The following is a 20,893-nucleotide window of genomic DNA, read 5'->3' on the forward strand; positions in this document are numbered from 1 at the left end:
TTAAAGTGAATTACCTTAACCTTGGTGCATCATTCAAGCTTAGCAAATGCTCAAGAGAGCAGCCTGCCTTTCTAATCTTAGGAACTGCTGTGTTCAACTCCTCTTCTTTTTCAAGCTTCCCTGGCCTTTTGTGATTAATTGTAGTAACGGGGGAACGACCTGTTTAAGAACAAATGAGTCATGATACAGCTTAATATCTAGAAACCTACAATCACCCTCCTCCACGGAGAATATCACTTCCAAGTCTGAAACTCTCCTGCTTTAAATATTCCTACCCCGCCTTAATGCTACAAAGCTTCCTGCCCTGAAAGAGAGGTGGGGAGAGACAGGCTAGGGATCTGCAAAATGCAGAGAGCACGCAACATGCAAACTGCCGCCTGAAAGGCATTTGTCTTAGGTGGGTTTATAACAAAAAAACCCCCACAAAACCTCGAGCAAACTTGTAGCTCAGGCTCCCAAGGAGTCGGGCTCCAGTGCCAGGCTCCCCAGGGGGCATTTCAGCATCGGTCCTCAGGGGCAGGCTAATTTGATTATTTGTACATCAGCTATCTGATATTCCTAAGTCACTTGTAGGGGTCAGGAAGAATAAATAAGGAAACCATCCTATCCATTTTGGATCCCAACCAGTCCAAAGGCTGTTACTGCCCAGGTCCACCATTTTTTAAACTCCAAAGAAATAAGACAATGGTTTCAAATGGCTGCTGTGAAAAGCAGGCAAGCCGGCCATGTGGATCCCGCACCATAATAACGATGTGGATGAAACAGCCACTCCCGGTGCGGGGGCAGTTCAGTGACATCTCAGGTGCGGCGAAAACTACTTAAGTAACTGGAGTCCAGATGAAAACAGCGGGCGATCAAATTAGGTTATCAGACCTTCATCCGCTCGTTCTCTTTGGTTCAACCATATGTTTCCAGCGTCCATTCTATGCCAGGCGATGGGCTGGGCTCTTTGCTTTTAAAGGGAAAAGACAGGATCTGCTCACGGAGCATCCACGACGCACGTGTCATCATTAAGCAATGCAACAACTTAAGAAAACACACAGGCATTAACTGAAAGGGCCTGAAGGCTACTGGAGGGTTCCTGTGTGCTCTGCACGCTTCATGCACAAAAGTCCCTTTCAAGCCTGATGTCAGAGACAGTTCATAACTTTCACGAGAAAAATCACTTCCTGCCAAATCCTCTGACCTCCTCTTGGACCCGAGACAGCACTGCCCACCTACTCACGCCCCTTTTCCAGATCTGGCTCCGCCCGACTTTTGGCTGGTTTCCCCAAATAATCCCCACGCTCTCAAAGGCTGACAATTTGCCAAGAGGGAGGTTTTGAAAAGAATGTGCTCCTGGCCTTCCCTGCTATTCTAAGAGCGGAGTTCCAAAGATGTTTGCGCAGTGACAACCTCAACTGTGGGACTGAGCTGAAAAGCCCCCAGGGTCCCGTGAAAGCAGGCCTTTGGCTAAACTCTGAAGCCCCTGTCATCAACCACACACACTTCTCACCGGCTAAAACTTGGGAGGGGGTGAAGGGACGCTCCACTGCCCGGCTGTCTCCCCAGGCGCATCGTCAGCACTGCAGCGGACGAGGGGGGCACGTCTTTGGGGCTATTTTTAATTCCAAGCTAAATTAATTTGGTGCAAAAGTAGCAGGAGTCCCTTCCCCTTGTGGGAAATGCTTCTGCTGCTTCGAATCTGGTGCATACAAGAGCCCACCCTCGGGGGACGGAATTAGCACAGGAGATTTTGTTAGGCTTATTTCCCTGAAATAGCTTGTTTTTAAGGTTTCCCGTGGCGCCGCAGCCCGTGAGGAGTGGTGCTGGTGGGCGAGCGCCGGGGTGGTTTCCGGACCTGGCGAGGGCATCCGTGGAGGTGCCCCTGGGGGGAGCCCAGAGGACTGCGGTTTCTCGCGGTTTCTCTCCCAGGTGTTCTTCCCACAGGGCTTCTTGCAAAAAATGCACACACACACACAGCCTGAACAAGTATAAAGGCAGTGTTTATTAAAATGCAGTTCATTTTCAAAATTGAGCCATCAGCTTCTAAAGTGCACATACATTTTGGGGGACAACCTGTATGTGTCACCTGAGTTTGTGTGCCACTGGATCGACAGCATTTGCCAAGAGACGTAACTCCCTTAAGCAGGGGAAACACGAAAACACTGGTCTGTTTGTTTGTAAAAGAAAATTTTGAAAAGAACTATAATCCATTTTAACATGTCACCACCTTCAGAAAGCCTTCCCGCACTCTCATTCTCCCATTAGATGCTCTCTCTCCCTCCAACTCAAGAGCATTTTATTTCTTCGCCACGTATGCAGCTAGCAAATTCAAACTCCTTTTAAAGGATGTCCTTATTGATTTCAGAGAGAGGAAGAGAGAGAGAGAGAGAGAAATAGCAATGATGAGAGAGAAGAATCATTGATCAGCTGACTCCTGCATGCCCCCCACTGGGCATTGAGCCCACAACCCGGGCATGTGCTCTGACCCAGAATGGAAACGTGACCTCCTGGTTCATAGGTCGACATTCAACCACTGAGCCACGCCGGCCAGGCCAAATGCAATCATAATTATTTGCCTGCTTCGCTCATCCTTGTGATATAAGAGAATGTATTGGGAGGGCGGGAATGAAACTGTCTTCACCTTCACATCTTCACAGCATGAAGTCCTTAATAACTACTAAGTGATGGAATGGAATTGAGGGCTGAGAACAACTTTAAAGACCACTAAGTTCATCCTCCATATTTATTAAAAGAAAAGAAAAGCAAAGCGAGGCCTGGGGAGGTTTGTAGTGACCTACCTGGGAGGACAGAACACCCAGTTCCCACGCCAGGGCCCTCCTGAGCTCCCTCCGCTGCACTGCAAAGGCCACGTTTTTAGCACCTGCACCTTTTACAAGTCTCGCTTTACTTTGTCAGTTCAAGAGTATAAAAACCTTTTGGGTGTAACTGGGTTTGCTCACAAAACTGTCTTATTTCCATAGTAAAGGTAAGAGCACACTTTGAGAAAATAGATTTGCTAATTAAAATTATTTCCAGATTTGTTTTAAATGTGTTGAGTTTTGTTATAAACGAAGCTTTGAAATGTTGAATTTTAAACAATTTAGCAGCCTTTACGTATTATTATTATTTTTTAATTCAATTCGTTTCTAAGAAAACCAAAAAGAACTTGAGAGCAGAGAATTCTCAAGACTGTCGTGAAGAACAGAAAGCAATTTTGCTTTCCGGATGTGCAGCCCTCCACAGTGTCCAGCTTCACAGATATTACTTTTGCTTCGTGGCAGTGTGTGTGTGTGTGTGTGTGTGTGTGTGTGCGTGCGTGCGTGTGTGCATGCGTGTGTATGCACATTATGGCTTTAAGAGCAGGACTGACATTGGTATGATTCTCTGAAAAGGCCACTTTGCAGCTTTCCTCTCTTAAGGCGCACAGATGATGCTTAAAAAAAAATCTTCATCTTCAGGACTCACCCCACTGCTCACCTCCACTCCTACACTCACACACAACTGTCCTCTTGATGTCCTATTTCTCAGACAAAACATGTCCAAGGTAATTCCCTTGATCGGCTTTACCCATGGGCCCCAAATAGGCTCTCCCTTTGGGCCAGAAACCCGGAAGTCTTTTTCAACAGCTTCATGTGCCTGATCCCACAAGGGCCAAGAAGTGCTGATTCGGCATCCTGAGTGGGTTCACTTGTCCCTCCCTGTTGCCTCCGCCAACTCTAAGCTCTGTCTTCTTGCCCTGAGAGCAAGGGTCTCTGTGCTGGTTCTCCATCCACAGATGCTTCCCCATTGTCACCTGCACATCAAGCTCACTTCCTACCCCGCTCATCTTCTACAGGCAACCAGAGCCACCTTCATAGGATGCAAACAGGATCCTGTCATTCCTAGGTTAAAACCTCTCCCTGGGTCCCCACTGTTCCCAAGAGTGTGTTCAAAATGCTAATCAGGTATCTGACGCCCAGCCGCTTGGGTTCTTTCATGTACTGGAACTCCTCCCCACTTCAGGGAGTTCCCACTTGATCTTCCCTTTATCAGAAACAGGATTCTGCAAGGCTCCTTAGGCCCTAGCACGCACGCATGCACACTCCCTTTTGCTGCCCATCTCCTACTTATCCTGGGAGCTTGGCTTCAACGCCATTTCCTTGGGGGAAGCCTTCTTACTACCTAGAGTAGGACCCTCAGGTAGATGCACCTGTATCCTATTTTAATTAGTGATAATTTAATCTCTATCTTCCCCCATTTTAAGTTCTCAATAAGGTGTATTTAACCAAAAGAATGAAGAGTCCAGGAGGAAGGGGCAGGAGGAAGGGGGTCAGGCAAAAGCTGTGTAGAGCCCTATAGCTTGCACTCCCTCCCCAAACCCCAATTCTTGATGGGGCTGAAATGAGAGGAGACAGAGACAAATGAGCAATGGGAGATGGAGTTGAGAATAATGAGCAAGAAGGTGACAGGACCACCTCATGATGCCTCAGGCCAACTTTCAGAAAAGCTGCTGCTCTTCATTTTGCACCCATTTTATAAAAAAGTGCCCCAAATGGGGGCATGGATGGGGAGCATGGGAAAGGTAGGGCCGTGAGACTCCATAGTTTTCTGTATGAAGGCAAGTCATTCAACATGTCCTGGTCCACGAGGACATACAACAAGATCATCTCGGAGGTCACCTCTGGCTCCCACGTTCTGAGAGTCCTTGCGGGGACGGTGGTGCCTCCACCCGCATCCTCACCGAATGCAGCAGGTTCCCACACGCTGAGGGGCTCACGGTAAGGCCCTTCAGTACATGTACTAAAACATGCAATGCCGAGCTGCTCAGAGCGCCCATGAACTCGCCTTCTTCTGGGAAGGGGAGAACCCAGCCCTGCCCCCACCGCACGTGCCCCGGGGAAATCAGTTTCCTGGCGGACACCAAAGCCACGGGTAGAATCCCTTAGAGCACGCAATGTAAGCATCAGTGACTACAGTGACCCCGGGAAGGCAATTCAGAGTAGAACGGCCTACAGGTCAGGCCTCCCACGCAACACTGTTTTCTTCAGTTACAATATTACTTTCCGTGTAACAGCCCAAGGCTCTTTCCGCTCCATATATGGGGGGCTGGGGGGGGGCGGCGTAAAGGAGGCTTATAGTTGTATGCGAAACAGAGTTTATTCTTGTCGTGTTATCTATTCACTATTGCATTATTTTCCACACGAACAACTGCAAACCTACTTTGCCCCACCCTGTTTCTGATGCCCCGCTCTCCTCGGCTGATCCTGTCTTGGGCGCACAGACGCTGCCGCAGAGGTGCTCCGTGGAGACAGGCAGACGCACAAGGCAGATCAACGCCACGGCGGGTTCACCCCCGGCAGATGCGAACTTCTTTAAATCAACAGGAGCATTTGTAACCCGTCATGAAAGGCAGCAAGGCTCTCACGATGCGAACCAGAAATAGTGTGTTACGTGGGCCAAAAGCAATGACAGGCCCATCAGTAACTGGAAGGGCGATTCACGGAAACTGTATGTGTATAATGCATCTTCGGGAAAAACCGCATTGTGTTGGGGGAAGCTACTGCTATACATTTGGTGGAGTTAGTCCATGTGGCTGCCCAGAGGGGAGGACGAAATTCTCCTCCGATCCCCACGTGGTCCAAACTGGGCTCAGAAGGACCGCACATCTGTTCATTAGCACAAGGCAAACAGCACGAGACTGACTGGTAAGTCTTCCCATCAGGAGGATGGGCCCCCACAACAGCTGTACAGGCATTAAAAACATTCAACTTGGAAATCGCATGGACATCGAGCAATAGTTCCCAGGTTACTTACATCGGTGTCGGGTCCCTTGTCCGCACCCGGACAAGAAAAAGTAACGAATTCATGGCACCTCTTGTGAACCACAAAACAGCAAACTGGGGGAGAGAAAAGAAAGTGAGAGTTAGAATAGCCTGGATTTAGTATATACAAGCGTCCGACACGGGCTACGTACTGCTAGGAGTCCATTTAATTTCAGTGCAGCCAGAACCTCAGACATCAACCAGACATTTCATTCAGGACTCAGCCACATTTGATATCGATGAGACTCGCAGAAAACAGAATCATAGGACGCCAGCCCTGACCCGGCTGAGGATTCCCAAACCACGATGCCCGCTGTTTGCAGTTGAGGACAAGAGAGCCAGAGACACTGGCACACAGTGTCTCGAGGTATAAACCAAGGATTGAAATTTAAATTACTTTGCACTGTTCTATACCAACACACTCACACTCATGTACATGTTTATAAATGTCACAACCTGTAGGTGACATAAACTACAGAGCGTTTATAACTATAAATAATACATGGATACCCCCAAATGTGGGCTACAGAACTTCCTGAGCAAAATTCTGAACTGGGACACTCATGAAGACACAACCCAGTTTATGGGGACCAGCCCTTTGCAATGAAGAAAGGCTGGGGAACACCCTCACGCCTTCTTGTTTCTGCCTGCTGGCCACACAGATGAGAGGAGAGGAGAGGAGAGGAGAGGAGAGAGGAGGGGAGGGGAGGGGAGAGAAGAGAGATGGATGAATCCCAGAGGGTGAAGATATGGGTATGCAGAGCCTGGGAAGTAGGATAGGGTGGATTGCTTTCTCTTTAAATAGTTATCTTTTAGGGTTGCCATAATCCAATGCATTGTAACAGTACATTTAACAAAAAGAAAATGCAGGCCTGGCATTGAGGAGGCAGAGCTGAACCTATGAGGGAACCACCTATAGGAACACGACAATTGAAGAGCTCTTAAAAGAGCGTCACTTTAGAGCAGAGATGCCCTGGATGAGGGGTTCTTATTCACTGCCTGCCATGCACATTGGTGCAGAAGGAGGTGGGAGGGAGCCTCCCAACCCCCCTCCCCCGACCCCACCCTCCGCTGCCTGGGCAGCACCCAATGTGCCAGCTCCTACCGGCCCTCGATCAGGGCCTTTCCACCGTGTTCCTGCTGAAAGCATGTCCACGGCCACACTCTAAGGATGAGTCATAAGGCAGCGCCGTGATGCACAAATCAGTCTCACCCGCTGCCTCTCCCCAGGCGCAAAGCCATCCTTCATGCACTGGAGCCAGAAGTTACTAAAGGAAGAGGCTGGCAGGAGCTTTACTGCCTTGCGGGCGTGTTTTATGGATACAGTGTTTCAAAGGGAAGAGAAACATTCTCATTCCCTACTTAATCATTCAAACATTCTGGGTCTTTCATCTCTCTTTCCCCCTTTTCTTAATCCAGCTCGGCATTCGTTAAGAAAACCCATATTTATCAAATCCCTTTGGAGGGACAGTTTGTTTCCTGTATTTGTCCTTTCTATCCCCACTAACCCAGCCGCACGATCATACGCCTCCAGCTAACACTATTTCTACTATATGCCCCCCAAATCTCACGCCCTTTTTTTTTCCTAAGAAGAACCAGGCCCTCCCTGCACAGTATAATCTACAGGCAGCACAAAGCCCCACCACCGACCCCAGAATACTCCTTCCCACCTGCCTAGGAGCCCCCCTCCTTCCACGGAAGTCTCGGACCCAGACGTGCCTGGAAGGCCCATAGGGACATGGAGAGAAGGCTCGTGTGTTTCCAGAGACCCATTTCCACGCGGGTTACCTGAGGGAGAAAGACCCTGAGGGAGGCCTGTCCAAAGACCTGGGGTTCAGAACGGATGATCTGAAGGAAGATATAGAGGGAGGATGGGTGCAGGACAGTAAGAGAGTTTGCGAGAGGCCACATCCTCATAACTTTCATTAGACTGCGCTGGTATAGCTGGCCTTCGTTATTGTGTTCATCTCTTCCTATTCCTAATGTGTGAATGAAGCTTTACCACAGCCGTGTGTGTACAGGAGAAAACACATCCATCATGCAGGGTCCCGGGCTACCAGGTGTCAGGTATCCCCTGCAGGTTTTGGAACAGATCCCCCATGAATAAACAGAGGCACGGTATGCATAAAAGTTCCCCGTTATCCCAAATTATTGGGGTTAAAGCCACTGCGTAGCAAATCCTGACCCCCGGAGAGAACCTACTAAATTTAATAGTTCAACTTTGCTTAGAACAGGAGACTGGCAGCTGAACGTCTGAGAGCTCCTTTTTTAGAGGCATAAATGGCTGCCTTCGTGTGAGATGGCTTTAATTAAATCTTGCTTAGCTGGAAGGGATGATGAACGGTAACGGCACATCCGAACACAATGACAGTGAAAGTCTCTAAGGCGAGTGAACTGTTTCTTGGCTTTGTAGGGAAAGTAAGGAAAAACGGAGCTCATATTATATTTGCACGTTAAAAGAAAATTATTGGTTTCACATTTGTAACAGTGAAAACAGTCTTCTCATGGGATCCACGTTCAAGTTGTATAAAAACAAATCAAGTCCACGTGTTTTATCGCAGTCTAAGGAGGGCCATTCTTCAGGCAGCACGCAGATTCGGGCTCTAGGCATTTGGTACACACGCCCATCAAACTCTCCACGGAACCCCGGTCTCCCCGTTTCTCCTCCCCTCCCCCGGGAGAATCATCGCTAACCTTTTTCTCAACTCCCTTTCTCTGACGTCACCAAGTCTGACGGATGCTCCCTTTTCTGCGTTTCTCCCTGGTTGGATTTGCAAGACATTTTGAAGAAAAGGGCTGAGGGATTAAATATGAGGTGTGAAGGAAGGGGAGTCAAGGGTGGCCCTAGGTTATTAGCCAGGGCACCTGGGCAACGCTGTCACCATCATGGACATAAGAGGGTGAAACTGAGAGAGTAGAAGAGTAAGGAGAGAGAAGTCAGATCTCAGCATTGGCACGTCGCTCACCTCCGGACTTTTCAGGTATGGGAACCATCAGACACCCTTTAAAATGTCATTTTCTTCACATCTATCTATGCCTTCATACATATGGCAGAAGTCAATAGTCCTCAACACGTAAGATCATATCATACATGCGTTGCATTGTTTGCGCATTGTTGACCTGACTTTTCTGTACTTGCAAGAGAAAGAACCCTAAATGTAAAGGGAGGTCTGGTAGGTTGTGGGAAATGAAGGGAAGAGACCAGGAGGTAAGAAAGAATTGACCTGGACCTGGGGACTGGCAGCCTGGGAACACGGTCCACAGGAAGGACACAGGTTGCGGGAGAAACGATCCTCTGTGTGGTGTACACAGGGGGTCCGTTTGGACAAGTGGAGGAGAATGTGCTGGTGGGCCTCCCAGGTGGATGTGTCAGGCAAGCAAGTGGAAGGTCAAGGTAGAGGTGTAAAGACAGCTTGGGACTGCGGAGGGGTTTGGGAGGCATCTATGTGGCTGACAGCTGAAGGCAACACAGTGAATGAGGACTCAAAGCCGCCGAGTCATGGGGAAGCCCACATTTGTGGCTGATGGTGGAGAGGAGGAGGTGGTCTGGGGGGTGAGGCAGTCAGCAGAGCGCGGGGCCTGGGGCTGAGGGCAGAAAGAATGTTCAGGGAAGCTCTGATCATCACTGGCCGGTGATGGCCCCGAAGCCACACTCGTGGGAAAAGGCAGATCATGGTGGCAACACATATGCCAACAGGTGGTTGCTGAACAGCCTCCTTCCTTTTACTTAGTTCCACTATCCCTTATTCTTCAACTCAGATGAAATGGAATAGACTTTTCTGATACCAACTACCCACACACAGTAATAAAGTCTTAATGCCCCCGTAACTGTATTATAAAGGCTCATCTGCTTTATGGAAACAAACAAAAAAATCCCTTAAAGGTAAGGTGATGACAAATCAGGCCAATGTGTTTGAGGGAACATCCTAAGGTTTGATTTTTAAGCTCCGATCCTGCAGTGTTTTTGTGCTGATTTCAAAATCACCTGAAGAATCCAACTTTCCTTTTACATCCGTCCCTAAGGGCATAGAGCCACGTGACTTGGCAATACGAGCTCCTGTGTGAACACCAAAACCCGTGTGCATTTTGACCCTAAAAAAATACATCGCATGCCTTCAACACAAGGGTTCATCAAGCCCCTCAGACTAGACTGCAATATTTTTTTAGAGACTTTATTTTTTTAAGAGCAGTTTAAGGTTCGCAGGAAAATTGCATGGAAGGTACAGAGATTTCCCGTGTATACGCCCTGTCCCCACACATGCACGGCCCGCCCCCTGGTCAACACCATCACCAGAGGGTACATTTGTTACAACTGATGAACCTACGATGATACATTGTAATCATCCAAGTCCACAGTTTACATCACTCTCACTGCATTGTTTTTAAGTCTTTTCTTTTTGCCTGGGATGACTTTTCGGGGTTTGTGAGAGACCTGCAAGGCACTAGGGCAATGGTTCTCAACCTGTGGGTCACGACCCCTTTGGGGGTCGAACGACCCTTTCACAGGGGTCGCCTAAGACCATCGGAAAACACATATATAATTACATATTGTTTTTGTGATTAATCACTATGCTTTAATTATGTTCAATTTGTAACAATGAAATTGGGGGTCACCACAACATGAGGAACTGTATTAAAGGGTCGCGGCATTAGGAAGGTTGAGAACCACGGCTCTAGGGGAACAGGACTTGCTTCCTGGGCTCCCAGGTGGCTCACGTCTCAGACATAGGCCTGCCTCCAGCATGAACACCGGGCCCAAGATAGTTCTCTCCTCTCCCCTCGAACTGCATGCCACTCTGAGTCCGTAACACTGACCCGCACCACCCATGCAGACGGGGAGGGCCTTTCAGTCCGAAGCAGCAACGAACAACAGCAAACTCACAAACTAAGGTTCTGTTCACACCTCCAAAGGGAAAGATAAGCGCCCACAAAGATGATGGCTGACTAAGCAAAAAAGTGATTTGAACCCGAACTGAGGGTGTGAAATGGAAATTGTGAAATTTCAAATACATCTGGGGCATCTGTAAAAACTCATTTGGTCATGATTATAAATGAGTTTAATAAAGTCCAAACGCTTAAAGGGTTCAATATCGAAGTGTAACCAGAAGCCCCAAATGAAAACCACCGGCGCTTTTCTTAATATGGTGTGTTTGACATCCTGGCTGGTATGTGCAATCACATTCATAACAAGTGTGTGCACGGTGCTTGCTGATGACGGAAAGTCCCGTCTCAGTCTTCAGTGGGGAGGCAACGGAGGCTCCCGCACAAACATAAACCCACCCAGGAAACACACACCTGGAACCCCCAGGAGACCAAGAGCCCAGAGACGTGACGTGTAGCACTCGCCTTCACGGAGGATATCACTCATTTACAAGCAGGAAACATCGCCGAGGGCCCGACGATAACGGCATCAGACAAGACTTCGGAAAGAACCTGCCGTGGTGGTTTTCAAACTGGAAGCCTTTTGGGGGTCCGGGTAGGTGAGTAACAAGGTTACCCCCCTTCCTTGCCTCTCTTTCTTCTTGTTTAATCCCTGCTTTATATGTAAGCCAAAGTGTTGATATCCTAGCAGCCTCACCAACAGTCAACATCCTTAGCACATACTCGGTCAGTAAACAAACCATCTGGTTACAAGCCGAAGGTCAAGGGTGAAGCCAAGAGCTGGGCCCCCCTTTACACAAGTCCCTGGGATGCTCCCAGCAGAAAGCCAGGGAGGCTGGCAGATGTGCGAGGCCTTTGGGGCATCTGCTTAATAGAGATGGTGCAAGCCACCGAAGAAGAGACGGTGGGCACCCTGAAAGCAGTGTCTAGGAACAGGTGTGCCTGCGGGGTGAGGCAAGAAGTCAGGAGAAGAGGGGAGACAAGCCTGGGAGAGAGGCAAGGGGAGGGCGGAGAACGGAGCCTGAAACCTGAAGGCGGGAGCGTTTCCAGGAGGGAGCCGTTTCAACAGTGCCCCTCTCACAAGAAGCCCGAGGAAGGTGACTGAGGCTAGTCTGTTGGGTCAGGGACTGGACGGTCATGTCACACAGAGGTCATGGTTTGGCAGTGGTAAAATCAGAGGAACACAATGCAGGTGGCAGGAAAAGAGGGAGGAAAGAAAGAGGCAACAGGTAGAAAACTTTTGGTTCAGTTCAGTTCTGGCCAACAGCCCTGGCCAGTGTGGCTCCGTCGGTTGGGTGCTGTCTCCTGCACCGAAAGGCTGCAGGTTCGAGTCCCAATCAGGGCACATACCCAGGTTGCACCAGGGCACATACCCAGGTTGCAGGCTCGATCCCGGGGGGTGGGGTGGGGTGGTGGGGGGGGGAGGTGCAGGAGGCAGCCAATCGATGTTGCGCCCTCACCTCAGTATTTTTTCTCTCTCTCTCCATCCCTCCCCTCCATTCCTCCCTCCCTCTCTCTCTCCCTCCTCTCTCTCTCTCTCAAAAAAAAAAATCAATAAAAATATTTAAATTCTGGTCAACAAATAGTTACTGACAGCAGCTACATCCCACCTATGGCAATAGGCCCTGGTGATGGTCAAGATCAACTCAGCTCAGGTTGCCCCACGAGCATTGAGTCTAGTTGAGAAGAGAGTCACAAATAGATAACTTCACGGTCAAGAAGGAAGTCTGGCCTGTGGGCTGTGAGTGCCCAGGGAAGGGCTCTTACTCCAGCCTCCAGTTCACGGAAGGCCTGTGGCAGAAAGGACGCCCTTGGCCAGGCCGAAGGAGGATACAAGTCCAGGGAGGTTTCCCACCTCGTTAGGACGGCCATGGGGCAGTCTGCAGCAACATCGATGTGAAATTATGAAAACAGGCCTGGCCGCCTCATGCAAACCACGGGGCAGGTAGGAGGTCAGAGGAAAATCACGCTCTGGTGGAAAGAAATGTGATTCATATCTACCAAGAAAATACTACCTTGGGTCATGCTTCACAGAAGGAAATTATGAAGTTGTTCCAAATGTTGTAGTAAACACTCTCATTTCAGAATCCAGTGTGATGTCTATTTTATTTGTTTTAGTCACATGATTGCCAAGCTCCTGTGGGTGCGTGAGGGGAAAGGTGTTCCATCCGTAATGTCCTGGTTTGGTTTTATTTCAGTCGATGATGGGATGGGGGTGGGGACTGTCTCAGAATTGAAAGAAGGATGTTAACGCTTAGTTACAAATGCGGGGCATCCCGAAAGTGAACATGGGCCCTGGCCGGTGTGCGCAGTGGTCAGAGCATCAGCCCTCACACTGAAGGGTCAAGGGTTCAATTTCCGGTCAAGGGCACATACCTGGGTTGTAGGTTCTTCCTGCCCTGGTCGGGTAGGGGTGCATGCAGGAGACAACTGGTCAATGTGTCTCTCTCACTCTCTCTTTCTCTCCTTCCCCCTCCCTCCCTTCTCTTCCATGTTCTCAAAAAAAATCAATGGAAAAAATATCCTCGGGTGAGGATTAACCAAAAAACAGTATAGCATTGCTTCTAAAATTATAGGGCGACCACAAAGCCATGGTGATTTTTAATTCTTAGCGATAAATACATGAACCAAGTTTCCATAAATAAAATGCTTTCATTTTCTTCAGATTACATGGAGCTTAGGCGACAAAATCTGTTCACATTATGATGTAAATTTTTACCCACGTAGCAGCATTTCCCTCTGCTTATCTTGGAGAACAACTTAAAAGAAGCCATAATCCACTAATTACCTCCCTTTTATCCAATATGTTGGGAACCAATAAAGCATCAGGGATGTGGAACACAATGTAATTACAAGGCAATGAGGCCAGAAATTTCCAGAAAGGAAATGTGAAGGTGTCCAAGGGATCCCGATGCCCACGGGGAGCACGGGGAACAAGGGGAGCAACTGGGGAGACCTAACATAAAGGGGCCAGGAGAATTTTCATACAAAGAAGGACACAAGGCGCGGAGAGCAGTGGGGATGCAACGAAAAAAATCAGCCTCGCAGAACAAACACAGGGCACTTCCAATCAGCCCGCCAGGCACCACAGGCAGAGTCAGTGCTTATAACTATGAGTTGTGATTCAGAATTTTAAGACCAAACTGCTTTTTCATCTGCACTTGCACACGTGTTTTAAAAACTTACATTTGACAATAATCGTCATGGAGAGCCATCTGCTGATTTTAAAAGATGTGCATGTGCTTTTTTTTTTTTGCCCCCATGGGGAAGAGTGTGCCAAGGATACAGACCAACGCGGTGGAGGGATGGTGTCTGAGATGGTGTCTAAGAAGATTTCATTTCACTTTTCTTTCCTTTCGTTCACCTCTCTTTTCTAATTTCTTCAATCATTCGTGTATTAACTAAAAATATGACTTTAAAGATGATGTTCCTAGTAACAGGCTACAAGATCCCAAGGTGATTTCCAAATCATCACCCTAAAAAAATAACCTTAGTACATATTTAGAATTGAATGTGTTCTGTCATTCGGTACGTCCATCAGGCATTTTGTACGGTTCCGAGACTCAGGTTGCTGGGTGCACAGAAACAGAAACTAGAAAACAGAACCGGCAAGCGCTAAGGACAGTGCTTTCTTTCTGAATTTTAAATCATTTTCTCAACATTGAGAAAACAGAACCGGCAAGCGCTAAGGACAGTGACCGAGACCAGCAAAAGAGGGGGGAAAAGGCACACAAAAGGGAATAACATCTCATTGTTGTCTGCTTAAAAACTTGTCATTTTGCACACCAGCAATTCCGCACTCAACAATTAATTGAGAAAATGACCAGAGATGTGCATAAAAATGGGGCATGGGAGATGTTTAAAACAGCATTATATATAATGTCAGAAAGCTGGAAGGCAGCTAAGAATCCAACAATGGGAATTATGTTACCAGGTGTCCATCCGAGATACTCCTATGCGAGCCATAAAAGCTGTAGTAAAACTATACTTAGTTGTTGAAACTACTCAAGTTGTTAATGAGGCAACCACTAAGTTGGTAGAGCTGGCTGGTTTGAACAAGACTCACTGTGGGAAAGGCCTGCTGAGTCAGAGAGTGGGGAGGGACTGCCGACAGGTTCTTTCTGGGGCGATGACAATGCTCTGAAATGGACGGTGTTGATGGGTGCCCAGCTTTGAAAACACTTTAAATGAGTGCATTGTGTATGATGTGAATTATATCAAAGTTATTTTTGAAACGCTCAAAATAAACAGAAACAGTATCACACCCCGGATAATTCAATAACCCTTCGGTGGGCCTTGCTAAGCAACGTCCCTGAATAACGCTGACAGCTCATACCGCTCACCTTTATGCTTTCTTTCTGAATTTTAAATCATTTTCTCAACATTGAAAGGATGTATTTTTATTCCTTTGGAGATTTCTGTGTTTTCTGGGCAAAGCGTGGACCTCTGACGTGGTGCTGTTCTGACACCCGGAGCACGTTCTCGGGGGGTTTCTGGGCAGTGTGAGCCCAGCACAGCCTCTCGGTCTGGCAGGACCAGAGAGCAGGTCCCGTGCCATCCTCCCCCCGCCACTCACCAGCCATGTGATCTTGGGCACTTTCACTTCAAAACCTCAATTCTCTCCAACTCTATGGGGGACATGAACGCCCCCGACCTCACCAGGCTGTGAAGGGCCAGGCAGGGTGGTGTAAATTAAGCTCCAGCCCAGATCTGAGACGTGGTGGGCATCCACAGATAACTCTTTTTCCCTTTCACCAGACTGGAGAGAAAGGAAATTTATTTTCAAAAAATACACATCCTGTTAGGGGTTCCAAAATAACTTGAAACTAGAGACTAGATTAAGGGAAGAGAAAAATGGAAAGACAGAATCCAGCTGACATGGAAATCAATGAATGGAAGACACAACGGTAGCCTGGGCCTCAGGCAACTGCAGCCTCCACAGGCCCATGAGAAGGTAGCTCTTCCTACTTCCTATGAAATAGAGAGACAGCCTCCCGGGGGGTGCGAACAGCCACCGCGCAGACTGGGGGGTGACCAAAGCAGATGCTGACAGAGCCTCAGTGCAGCCGGTGCCTTGGCTGACGTTCTCACAGCCCCTCACAGCCTCCCTCTGAGCCCAGGGCCTCCCCTCGCCGAGGCCCCTCAGGAAGCTGGGCCAGGACAAGGGGAGGAGGTGCCCGGGTGCAGAGAGGCACAGGCCCCAGGGGACCAGCGAGCAGAGCCTGGGCCTGCCCCGTACTCAATCTGGACAGCTGAAGGCTGCAGAAGTGTGACCCCTGTCAGTCTCAGGAGGTCAGCTGCCAAGGTCGTCAGAAGCCCTGGCCTCTTCCAGTCGAGGCGTGGGCGGAAACTAGGCAAGATTAAACAAGGACCACCACAGCAGGGAGGAGGGTTCCTCGCCAACACGCATGCCTTTAAATCCTCATCGAGAGCCACCCAAGTCCCCCCTTCCCCAACCCAACTCCATGCCCATTCATGTCTGCAGTGCAAACACCTGCATCTGTGACAGAAACTCCTGACCGGCAGGTGAGAGCAAATGCATCCATTCTGGACATGTGCCGACAGGGAGACCGCCTTATGCGAGGTGAAGGCCGGTAACTGGCTTTCCCTTCCAGACTTGGGGGAACCCATGGGAGGCAAGGTTCTCAACTGGGCAGGAAACAGGAAACTGGGAAACACAGGACACCATCTGGCCAATCAAATTAGAAACCCAAAGAAAATTCCAAAGCTAGACCAGGCTGGTTCCAAAAACTGGACCCTCTCAATAAGACACTGAATAATAAGCAGAATTCAAATTCCCACATCTGGCCTCCAAACTACACAGAGTGAGAGAGAGAGAGAGAGAGCGAGATCAACCACAGTACAGATGAAAAGACGGAGGCATTTTAGCTAATACAGTTAAGGATGTGGTATGGCTGCCAGAAGAACTACTAGAAGAGGCTGCATTAACAGAGGTATTACCATCTAGAATGGAGGAGGTGGGAATTCCACACAACTCCTTCTTCCTCCTGAGACATGGCTTGGGGTTTCAAGGGCTTTCGTTACTGTGGTTCCAGTCTCTCTCTGGTTTAGGATGTCCAAAGACAAGCAAGATGGTGGAGACTCAGAATCACATCCTAAAATGAAGGGGCGTGAGGGGGGAGGGGGGAGTTGCCTGAAAGGGAAGACAGCCTGCAACTCAGCTCTTTGCAAATACTTGAATGTCTGGTATTTGCAGGAAGGATTAAGCTTGTTCTGTTTGTCCCCAAAGGATGGAAACTCTATAGGACTAAAGAAAGTGACTGGGTATCGCATTTCTGCTAACTATAAGAGGGGATGAGGTAAGGGCTGTATGAAAATGAAGGTGGCTCGCGGGAGGACTGGGAGGTCACAGAGCTGGTTTCTTGGGCCGAGCCTGGAAAACAGCTCTTTGTGTATACCGGGGAAAACATTCCGATACTCCACTGGCCCCAGATGACACACGGACTTTACAGTTAGTATAGCCTCCCGAAACCCTCAAACAGCCAAATTCAACCAGAGCCACTAACCGCAGCGATCCTAGTTCTCACAGTTGTACTTACTATTCACCATGTCCTTCAGTGGAAAGAAATGAACTTCCGGTACAAGAACACCCGCCCAAAGGAGACCTGAGAAAAAGCTGCTTTGCTTTCAGGGATGGGACAAGGCCTTCAGCATGTCTGAAAGCTCAAGGCTTCGAATGTGGGCCGGGAAGCTGCCAACGTGGCCCTTTTCCACCGGCTGTATTCCGACTAGTAAATGCACAGTGTGGCCTCGATGCACCGCCACCCGGCGTTTCCCAGGGGCAGCGGAAGAGTGTCCCCTTCCGATTTGCATAGCAACGGTAGCCTTTCCACGGGCCCCATGGCCTGCTCTGCTGATCAGATGCCCGTGGAGACACCTCGCTGGGTCTCAGGCAGGGAGCACACTGCTGCAGGCCAGGGCGCCGAGCAATGCTTAACGCCCTCAGGAGTGCACACAAATGCACACAGACAACACTGTCACTGGGGATCTTTGCTAATGTCGACGGCATCACGAGGGTCCCGATCTGGAGGTGCCGCTGCGGGAGGATCTCTAAATATTATCGCACGCTGTTGGGTCACTGGGCCTGGGCTGGTCACTCGAGAAAATAAGGAACAATAAGAGTAAGTCCCCATAATATGCTTACTAAATAAGTTCACGAAGGGCGAGGAGAGAGTGCGGCAGAGAAGCAAACCGCGGAGTCACACAGTTAATACCCGGGAGGCTGACTTCCCAACCCGCCGGTCTGGCTCGCGGGCTCAGGTTTCTACCAGGACATGGCAGCAGCTCCCGGGGCCCTTGTTTTTGGTGTTGCTATGGTGATTATTGGGCTCTGGTTCTCCCTCCGGTCATACTTGGGTTTGAACAACAGTAGGGCGGTAAAGGACTGGCCGGACAGAGGAACTCCATGGTTACTGAGGGTCCTGAGACCAAGGGGTTCCCTTTCCGAAGGCGGGTGCTCCGGGGAACGCGCCAGGACCCAGGTGTGAAGACAGATCCTGAGCCGGGCAGAGCAGCTCCGGCTGAGAGGAACAGATGGATAGCAACCCAGGATGAGCCCGTGCAATGCCCCCGGGTGTGGCGAGCAGGCAAGGTGACAGGGAAACCCGAGGCCAGGGACAATCAGAGAGGATCTGGGCCCAGGGCAGACGGCAGGCACAGGTACCAGAGCCTCAGGGACCCAGCGCCGAGGTGTAAGCACTGGGTCGTGTGTGTGTGTGTGTGTGTGTGTGTGTGTGTCCGTCCCACCAGTGCGGTCAGAGAGGAATCCCTGCGCTGGAACAGGAGGGAAGGAGGATGGGGGAGGAGAGGCAGGCAGTTGTCCAGCTCTGGCCAATGTGTGCCCCGGTAAGAAAGAGGAGGAGGAACCGAGGGCTAAGCCCTGACTCCAGCCTGGCAAACACAGGCTGCCCCGTTCACCACACGAACCAGGCGAGCCCAGGTCCAAGCCTCAGACAACGGCAGTAAAAGCTACCGCCTCTTAAAAAGGCACCAGTTTCTCTGAAAATTTAAAAATGACCTACAGCTGTTGCCCACATAACCCAATCCTCACCCTACTTTTCATCAGGGATCCACGCAGCATCCCAAAGAGGGCTGGACCTCGTTTCCAACAACCTCCTTTGCACGAGGGTGCGGGGGGGGGGGGGGGGGCACTGAGGTGGAGGCCCTGACCCATCTCGATCGAGTCTTGCTCATTGGAGACATTCACTGCCAGCAACTGACCTAAACTGCTGACTCTTCACTTCTTTTCGGCAATTGAGCACTAAACCCAGGGAGGAAATACCAGGTCAATTTTGTGGGAACACCTGATAATGGAGTTCTGTTCCTGACAAAAGAGAGGAAATTGGAGAAATGCTAACAGGGCTCATGGGCTATCAGTAATGATTTCGGCTGGTCCCACCCTGTTGCCCTCAATGAGCACTCACGGGGTGTCTGCACCTGGCTGGGTGGGCTGTGAGCAGGGGTGCCTGCCTCCCCTGGTGACCACAGCCCCGGGAACCAGCTAGGCCAAGCTCAGGTCTTCTAGAAGCTACCACCCCACCCGGGCTCCAGGGGTGGCTTCATTGGCTGTTAACCCAGTTTCAGCTTCATCGATCACACTGCTTGATCCAATTCTGATGCTCCTGCTTCCTCATCTTTCCCCTCTGAATCCTGCAGAGGCATTCTATAGGTGTTCGCCCCACCCCCACCCCGGAGTGGGTCACAGGGGCCCTGAAGGTGAGCCACTTTCTCTCCGAAGGTCAAGTCCAACTCTGCCACACCTTTTCACGAAACCAAGTAGGGACAGGGAGGGCCGCACAGCAAGACACGTTCCCCTCCGAGGGTGTAAGAAATCAGATTGCCATTCCAGCTCCCCGTTCGTTCCAGCTTTAAAAAGTAATTTTCACTGTTCCACGTGCAGAAAAACATTCATTCGATTTGTCAAACTGGTTCAGACTCAAAGGTGTGAAAATGAGGTTTAGATTTGCTCTCCCCTATAATCACAGAGGGCTGAGGGTTCTGCTCGTGATGACAATGTTTTCCTGCGACAGTCCGGTCTATACCCATTGTTGCCACTCAATTCCGTTCAATATACCTCTACTGGGTATCTATTATGTGCCAGACACTGGCTGCGCAGGAGAGATGAATAACCTCAGGGCACTCAGGAGCTAATTAGCAATAGACACAATGCCCGCTCACCTATGATAAACACTCCCCTGGAGTACAACTTGGAATTACCCTCCATCACACCGCCTGAGAACAGAGCTGGGAATGTACCTGATACAGAGCATCCAGTCTTTCTTGGTGAGGTATGACTTAAAGATGCCACCCACGTAAAATTAACTTCGCTCTGGCAAATGCTACTTGTGGGAACAAAAACACGAGGAAAATGAACTATATCAGCAAATGCAAAATGAGTCTGAAGTTTCAGAAATTAGAGAATATGCTCAAAATCAGATTGGAGTTCACTCATTCAATATTTCCTCAGGCTCCAGAACTCATAGAACAGCTTGTGCAAACGGCACAAAATAAACTAAAAAAATAGGGACCGTGTACAGGTCAGACGTAAGATTTAGAAAAGGGTGGGCTTTCTCTCCCGCGCTGTGTAATTAACAAACACTCAGGTACAGCTGCTCCGTGCCCAATCAGCCCAGGAGGCGAGAGCTGACCAGGCGACTGCTTTTTAAGTTTTAATTCACTCCCTTTCCTCTTCTACTCGAGTATTTGACATTTCTTTCAGAGCTGCTTGCATCGCCTTTGCTGTCTCCCTGATAATTAAACCCTAAAATATCAAGTCCTTCAAGACCGTTTCAAAAGGGCAATTGTCGGTATTGAAGTGATGAGCTCATGGTACCCTTTAAGTAAGTGTAAGCTTCGTGATGGGCGGGGAATCACCAGGTCTGCACAGAACAGTTCCCGAGAGCCGGCTGAGGCCCGGGGGGGCTCCGCCTGTGGTTGTCTCCGCCCTGTAAAAATGCAAACTGGTTCCAGTTCGTTAAGCATCAGCTCGAAATATGTCAGGGGAATTTCTTTCTTGGCATGTGACTCTGAGGTTTCATTTTTGTGGCCTCTTCCTGGGACATACAGCCAAACCTTGTCATTTTTCTCCCCTAAAACAGAACCCATTCAAACAAACAAACAAAAAAATCAAGGAAAAAAAAAAGAACACACATACAGCATAATGTGTCAATGGACAGATACACTTAGTGAGGATTACTGACTAAAAG

General features: G+C 49.3%; 1 protein-coding gene across 1 annotated transcript in view; it reads right to left on the bottom strand.

Annotated features, from left to right (window-relative positions):
• Nucleotides 1–20,893, bottom strand: part of PRKCA (protein kinase C, alpha) — a 283,500-nt gene that overhangs the window by 154,467 nt on the left and 108,140 nt on the right. The window contains exon 3 of the mRNA XM_014532469.1: nucleotides 5,779–5,861. Within this exon, the coding sequence (XP_014387955.1) occupies nucleotides 5,779–5,861 (83 nt within the window). The remainder of the gene's footprint in view (nucleotides 1–5,778; nucleotides 5,862–20,893) is intronic.

This window comes from Myotis brandtii, unplaced genomic scaffold (genome assembly GCF_000412655.1).
Source record: "Myotis brandtii unplaced genomic scaffold, ASM41265v1 scaffold120, whole genome shotgun sequence".
NCBI lineage: Eukaryota > Metazoa > Chordata > Mammalia > Chiroptera > Vespertilionidae > Myotis > Myotis brandtii.